Below are 7,821 nucleotides of genomic sequence, written 5' to 3'. Positions count from 1 at the left end.
TGTGGTAGCATGCACCTGTAGTTCCGGCTACTTGGAAGGCTGAGGCAGAAGGATCGCCAGAGCCCAGCAGGTCGAGGCTGTGGTGGCCAACCTGGGCGACACAGTGAGACTCCAACTCAAAAAAAAAAAAATTTTTTTTTTTAATCAGCCTGGAGTTGTTTTGGCATGTGGCATGAAATGGGATTTTTTTCTTCAGGCGCTTGTGGGGCAAGTTCAGAGAGGAACAGACCTCACTGTCCAGTTTTCTGTGTCAGGGATGTCGTTTCAAATCAGCAAGGAAAGAAAGAATGATGAACAAACAGGGCTACGCCTGAAGATTGGGGGCTCGGTCCCCAGACCCCCCGATGCCTCCCCAGCCCCACGTGGGGGTGCCTGTCTTCAGACTGGCCCGGACGTGGACTTCCTGACCCCTCCTGGAACCCGCTTGCTGGAGTGGCTCGTGGAGCTCAGCGAAGCACTTGCTTGTGCTGACAGGTTTGGGACAAGGTGTTGCCTAGGCAGGTGTGTGGGACAGCGGGGCAGACAGAAGGCTCCGCATGTCTGGCCTGTGGGGGCTTCTGGAGGCTTCCTTGCGAAGACTGAGTGGTCACATTGCTTAGGGCCACTTTCCTCCCCGCCCCAGGAGACTGGGGGTGGGGCTGAGTCCCACCACTAATCCTGCCAGGTCCTTCTGGTGAGCAGCCCCCATCCTGGCGCGACCTGGAGAACCCAGCCTCCAGCCTTTAGCATGCAAAAGACACTCTGGGCACTGCAGAGATCCCACGGGTTTAGTTCAGGAAATGAGGACAAAGATGAAACACGTTTCAGGGTGTCACACCCAGAGACCACCTGGACGGCTTTCCCCTTATCTGCACACGACGTGTACTGTGGTTTGCTAATATTGTGCATATCAGTTAATATTGGTCTCTCACATTCATTCACTCATTCATTCACTCCTGGCTGGAGTGCCCCATCATGACTCACCTCCTGGGGCAGGAGGTCCTCCAGCCTCAGCCTCCCAAGTAGCTGGGACTGCAGGCATGTTCTACCATGTCCAGCTAACTTTTCGATTTTTGTAAAGACGGAGGCTTTCTATGTGGTCTAGACTGGTTTCAAACTCCTGGCCTCAAGCAGTCGTCCTGCCTCAGCCTCCCAAAGTGTTGGGGTTACAGGCATGAGCCACAATGTCCACACCTTACATTTCTTTTAAGTAGAAACTTTATATCATTCCTGTCAAGAATGGTAAGTATCAGCCGGGCTCGGTGGCTCAGCCTGTAATCCCGCGCCTTTGGGAGGCTGAGGTGAGTGGATTGCCTGAGCCCGCGGGTTCAAGACCCGCCTGGGCAACCTGGCGAGACCTCATCTCTACAATAAATCAAAATTAGCTGGGCGTGATAGCGCACGCCTGTAGTTCCAGCTACTTGGAAGGCTGAGGCGGCAGCAGGTCGAGGCTGCGGTGACCGGGAGCGGCCACTGCACTCCAGTCTGGGTGATAGAGTGAGACTCCAACTCAAAAAAAAAAAAAGAATGGTAAGTATCGGGCAACCCCTTTAGGTCCCCTCCCACAGTGGGAACTTTTCTGTCCTGTCAATAAATCCTGCTTTCAAAAAAATAGTATCACTTGCCACAAATATAGGTTAACAATTAAAAAAACAGAATCATGTTATTAAAGTCTAACATGGATCAAAACCACTGGTACAGAGATTATGTTTTTAATTCTGGATCGCACCTTCTCTTTGTACATACACTACTTTGCTGGCGTGTGGAAATGTATCATCCTTGAGTGTGCACAGGTCCTGTGGACATGAGCTCCTTGGTTCCAAACCAGCTGAGTGAAGTTGTTCTGGGCAGGTAACTCATACAAGAGGCTTCTTAGCAGCAGCCAGGATTTGTATTTTAGAACCTCCATCAAAAATGAAAGTGACAGGTGAACCTGTTTCTTAAGTTACAGTGGTCTCCAGAGGAGGGCCGCTTGAACAGTAAATGTACATTGTTAGAACGCAAGGAATACTCTGTTGGAAAACCTCACAACTTTGAGAATGTCTCATATTTTGTGTTTTTAGACCTTGCCACCATGGAAGAAAGAATACAAAGACGATATTATGAAAAGCTGACGGAGTTTGTGGCAGATATGACCAAAATTTTTGATAATTGTCGTTACTACAATCCAAGTGACTCCCCTTTTTACCAGTGTGCAGAAGTCCTGGAATCATTCTTTGTACAGAAACTGAAAGGATTCAAAGCTAGCAGGTGAGCACGTGGGTTCAGTGTTCTGCAGTAATTCAGCGCTTCACATTCCTTAGCCTGTCCTGTCTGAGGAATCAGCCAAGGCAGTTTATGGTCAATTGGAGCCTTAAAGTTAAATATCTTTTAATAAAAAAAAAAAAAAATCAAGACTCTAGCATTGTGGTATACTGTTAAAGACAAGTGAATAGACAAAATACTGGGAAATTGCTAGGTTTGTTTTTTATCTCCTTGAAGTCATCTTTTACAATTTGAAAAACACTAATTGAGTATTTACAGGGTGCTTGCTGTCTCCTAGGGCCAGTCCCTGACCAGGGTATTAGAGAAGTATGGGAATGAGTATTCTGTGGGGAGGGGGTTGAAGCACTTTCTCCTTAATTTACGTTTGTGGGGTTTTTTTTCCAGTACTTTTATTTTTTTTTTCATTAGTCAGTATTTTTTATTATGGTTTTGTGGGGTACAGTTAAGGGTTAGGTGTACGATTACGTTTCATTCAGGCACCCTGTTGATAAGAGGTGTTTTCCCATCCCCCGACAGATATTTGCTACTGTTAATTCCATCCCCTCCCCCCTGTACTTTTATTTTTGAGTCAGGTTCCTCACTCTGTCACCCTGTGTAGTGACACGCTCATAGCTCACCATCACCTCAAATTCCTGGGCTCAAGTGGTCCTCCCGCCCCCGCCTTCCACGTAGTTGGGCCTATGCACTGCTCCCCCCGGCTGATGTTTTTTACTTTTGTAGAGACAGGGTCTTACTGTGTTGCTCAGGCTGCAGCGTTGAACTCCTGGGCTCAAGCAGTGTTCCTGCCTCGCCTCCCAAAGTGCTGGGAGCTTAGGCCTGAGCCACCGTGCCAGGCCTGCTGTAGCTTTGAAATCATACACTGTGATCTTTTTCTGGGTATGTTTACAGTGAGCAAAGCTAGACTTTAAGTTCACAGGCCTTCTCTTTGAACCTCTCATAACATAAGAGCATTGAGCACGTGTAAGAAACACAGTATCTACTTAGTGATTTTCCTCTGAAGAAAAGCTGTTGGGCGCTTTGTCTCTCTTCTCTTGTATTGTAGCAAGGTCATCAAGAGCTGTATTTTAGAGTCTGTTTCACAAAACAGAAGTGAAGGGCAGGCCTAGTCAAAGTATCAGTTGGTTACCTTCACATCAAAGAAATTCAGAGCTGTAGGCACGGGTAGAAGAAACTCAGGCAGCAGGCTGTAGACCAGGCCGCTTTCCAGAGTCTCCAGACCTACACCATCCCCTTTGTTAGCCCATCAGCTAGAAAGCTTGCAATGGAAGGAAACTTAACGAGACAGAGCCCCGGAGAAGACAGTAAAACAGTCGAGGAATGAGGAGGAGAAACTATGCATAGAAGTCAGTCAGCTGCTGTGGTTTCAGGCCACTCCGGAACGTTCTGGACTGTAGGAAGCAGATCGAAGAGGATCAACTGCTAGGGGCAGACGGGCTCAGCCCAGGGAGCTTCCCGACATGGATCTTCGGGAGCAGCAGGAGAGCGGAAGGGAGAGAAGCGCAAATTGCAGGTCTGTGTCGTCTCAGGGTAGAGGCCAGACGTGCTGCCAGCACAGGCAGCCCCACAGCGAAGACGGCCGCCCAGGGGGTCATCCTGCTGATGCTGAGACGCCCCCTTATCCAGGAGCCCCATGCATGAACCTAGGCCCTCCTGCCCTTCTGAAGTCCAGCGGACACCCACGATGGCCAAGCGTGTAGGAAAGCCTGTCATGTGAAAGAGAGGGTGACTGTAGCAGGAGTGTAGATCCGAGAAAACGAAGAACTTTTTAGCAACAAAAGAGGCTGGGCGCAGTGACTCAGCCTGTCATCCCAGCACTTTGGGAGGCCAAGACGAGAGGATTGCCTGAGCCCAGGGTTTCGAGACCAGCCTGGGCAACTTGGTGAGACCTCGTCTCTACAATAAATCACACACAAAAAAAACTAGCTGGGCGTGGTGGCATGCTTCTGTAGTTCCAGCTACTTGGAAAGCTGAGGTAGAAGGATTGCCTGAGCGAGGTCGAGGCTGCAGTGACCATGAGCGTGCCACTGCACTCCAACCTGGGCAACAACAGTGAGACTCCAACTCAAAAAAAAACCCAAAATAAACCTCTACATTTGTAAGATGACATTGCATCTATAAAATAATGAACAGGATGTTAAGAAGAAAGAACAAGCCAGACTCAGTGGCTCAGCCTGTAATCCCGCGCCTTTGGGAGGCTGAGGTGAGTAGATTGCCTGATCCCATGGGTTCGAGACCTGCCTGGGCAATTTGGCGAGACCTCATCTCCACAATAAATAAAAAATGAGCCGGGTGTGGTATCGCGCACCTATAGTTCCAGCTACTCGGAAGGCTGAGGCGGAAGGATCGCCAGAGCCCAGCAAGTCGAGGCTGCGGTGGCCAGGAGCGGCCACTGCACTCCAGTCTGGGTGACAGAGTGAGACTCCAACTCAGAAAAAGAAGAAAGAACAAGCTGGGCTCGGTAGCTCAGCCTGTAATCCCGCGCTTTGGAAGGCTGAGGTGAGTGGATTGCCTGAGCCCGCAGGTTCGAGACCCACCTGGGCAATTTGGCAAGACCTCATCTCTACAATAAATCAAAAAATCAGCCAGGTGTGGTAGCGCGTGCCTGTAGTTCCACTACTTGGAAGGCTGAGGCGGAAGGATCGCTGGAGCCCAGCAGGTCGAGGCTGCAGTGGCCGGGAGTGGCCACTGCATTCCAGTCTGGGCGACAGAGTGAGATTCCAACTCAAAAAAAAAAAAAAAAGAAAGAGCAGTATAAGAAATCTGCCCCGAAGCTGGGCTTGGTGGCTCAGCCTGTAATCCCGCACCTTTGGGAGGTGGAGGTGAGTGGATTGCCTGAGCCCGCGGGTTCAAGAGCCACCTGGGCAACTTGGTGAGACCTCATCTCTACAAAAAATCAGCCGGATGTGGTAGTGCCCGCCTGTAGTTCCGGCTACTTGAAAGGCTGAGGCGGAAGGATCGCCGGAGCCCAGCAGGTCGAGGCTGCGGTGGCTGGGAACGGCCACTGCACTCCAGTCTGGGCAACAGAGTGAGACTCCAACTCAAAAAAAAAAAAAAAAGAAATCTGCCCCGAGAGCTGAAAGTCAGAGCGATTGGTCCTGGACTTCAGTCAAGTCAGGCAGAGAAGCCCTGCTTCTCATGAGAGGTGCCCTGGTGCTTTTTTTTGTTTTGTTTTGAGCCAAAGAATCATTCTGTCACCCAGGCTGGAGTGCAGTGACAGTATCACAGCTAACCGCAGCCTCAACCGGCTGGGCTTAGGCAATCCTGCCTCAGCCTGCCAAGCAGCTGAAACCACAGGCATGTGCCACCACACCTGGCTAATTCTTGTATTGTGAAGGCCAAGCTGGTCTCAACCCCTGGGCTCAGGCACTCCTCTCATCTCGGCCTCCCAAAGTGCTGGGATGACAAGCAGGAGCCCCCATGCCCGTGAGCCTCTTGACTTGTACATTAGTTATTACCACGATGAAACTTCCAGGCGTTTTAAATTGGAAAGGCCTTGGCAGTGACTATGAGGTAGACGAGGAGGGGTCTGAATCCCACCCTGTGGCCAGCCCTGCAGGCAGGTCCCAGAGGCTGCCTGGCAGAGGCTGCTGAGGAAGGAAGTAACCTGTGGTCCTGGGGCCTGTGGCCGACCCGAGGTCAGGAGGAGAGGTGGGCGTGGCTGGGCCTGTGCAGGTGAGGCTCGGCCGGCTTGGTGCCCTCTGGTTGCCTGCATCGCTTTCAGGTTCTCGGGCCACATGGGCTTGAGGAGTCGCAGGAGGTGTGGGTCAGCTCTGCTTAAATGAGCTACTTACAGCCTGAAGAGATGTGTAAAAGTACTCCACTGATGCCTTTTTAGGGACTTGGGTCGGTCTCCAGATTTGGGGCAGAATGACACAAACAAGCATTGGTCATCGAGACTTGACCTACATACGTGTGGGTCTCAGGAGGTCTCTCTTGTCTAACTTGTGGTCTCTGGCATGCTGGCATGACATTTTTGTCACTGTGCTGTTGCAGTTTGACCTTTATACTCTCCGTGTTCTTTCTTACGGGTTGTGGTGTCTCCATCCGAGTTTCAACTGGGGTCGGAACCGGATGTTGTACTGTGTGGTTACCTGCTGTTGCAGCATAAAGTGCTTGAACCTGGTCCTGGTCACTGTGTGCAGTTGGGTTTACTAATGAAAGTTGTGAACCAGCTGTGAAACTAGAAGGGAGACTTTCTGGACTTTAATAGGAAAATGTGATTTTAATACTACTTTTCTTCTAACAGTTTTTCTCTTCCTACTCCACACACCAGTGTGAGTAAGCACACACGCGTCTTTTACCACAAAAGTCATGCTTCTGTAATGTCTCTTTGGCTGAAAGTGTAGTCTGCGTTAGACAGACATATACCTGTGTTAAAATATTGGCTTTTTCCAGGGAGCTGCCGTGCTTAGTATACAGTGGAGTTTTCACCTTGCAGATCAGAACGCGTTGCCGTGCTGACTCCCATCTGCCAAGGGCCGGAGAGTACGCTACTCCCAGGCTGGCCGGCTTTGCTGGCTGACCTTGGCACCCACACAGAGCATTGTCGCTTCCACAGACGAAGGCTGCTGACGTGTTCCTCTTTTCTGCATTCTGTAGGTCTCATAACAACAAACTGCAGTCTACAGCTCCTTAAGCTCAGCGTGTGACCCTAACATAAAACACAGCAAGAGTCTGGTTGTCCGAACTACTTTAAATTGAGGAGCCAGAAGTTTCTAGTCAGACTGTCCTGACAGGCCTTGACCTCAACTTCGTTTTTGTTGGTCATCAGCTCAGTTACGTTTTTGGCCGATTTTGTCCAACGGACAAGAGAAAAAGCAAAGTCAGTGACACCATTACCTTGTCAAGATCTGTTGGTTTTACTGTTGTGGCAGAAGCGGAAAAACTTTAGTGAACAAAAAGAAAACGAAAGCAAGAGAAAAGATCCTATGGGATCAGTGTAACTCCAAGGAAATGCCACGTCTGCTCTTCAGTGAAGAAGCTGGTTAGAGTCTCACAGAAAACTTTTGACTATTTATTTATTGTTGCAAAAAAGACGCTTTTTTATTGCTGCCTCATTTGTCAGCTGATTATTTTTTCTTATAAGACCCAGCCCGTCCCGTCGCCCGCCGTACCTTATCATGATTCCTGTAGGTGAAGTACACGATGACCTCTGGGTGTCTTTTCTTTCTGTGAAAGGAGCTGCTATGTACACATGTGCACACAACTGGGAATCAACAGTGATTGCTCTCCGCGTAGACGCAGTGAGCCTCGGGCGGCTGCGAGGTCCAGGCGGTGAGCCGCACCCGCTGGCGCCCATCACTCCGCACCAGGCTGCAACGAGCAAAATCTATTTGAAGGTATCTTGTTTGTAACATTTGTCAGATTCTAATTTTTTCTTTTTGTATTAAAATTCAACTATGGATGTATATGAAACAAATAAATGGAGATGGCTTTTCTCCCACGCTGGAGGTGTCTTGCCTGTGCGCTGGTGACGGTCGCAGCCCTTTGGGGGGTGCCGGCGCCCCCAGGACAGCCTCGCCCTGCCGTGCCCTCGCGGGGCGGCCCTCCGGGCCATGCGGGGGAAGCCGGAGGCGC

At 50.1% G+C, this 7,821-nt stretch overlaps 1 protein-coding gene across 1 annotated transcript in view; it reads left to right on the top strand.

Annotated features, from left to right (window-relative positions):
- Positions 1-7,692, top strand: part of BPTF (bromodomain PHD finger transcription factor) — a 115,614-nt gene extending 107,922 nt beyond the window's left edge. Inside the window, exons 30-31 of the mRNA XM_021708068.1 lie at positions 2,043-2,229; positions 6,844-7,692. Of these exons, the coding sequence (XP_021563743.1) occupies positions 2,043-2,229; positions 6,844-6,880 (224 nt within the window). The 3' untranslated portion in view covers positions 6,881-7,692. The remainder of the gene's footprint in view (positions 1-2,042; positions 2,230-6,843) is intronic.
- Positions 7,693-7,821: the final 129 nt, after the last annotated feature.

Source organism: Carlito syrichta, unplaced genomic scaffold, assembly GCF_000164805.1.
Source record: "Carlito syrichta isolate Samal-C Ts95f unplaced genomic scaffold, Tarsius_syrichta-2.0.1 Scaffold130550, whole genome shotgun sequence".
NCBI classification, from domain to species: Eukaryota; Metazoa; Chordata; class Mammalia; order Primates; family Tarsiidae; genus Carlito; species Carlito syrichta.
Note: the sequence above shows the minus strand (reverse complement) of the source record. Positions and strands in the feature narration are given on the sequence as shown.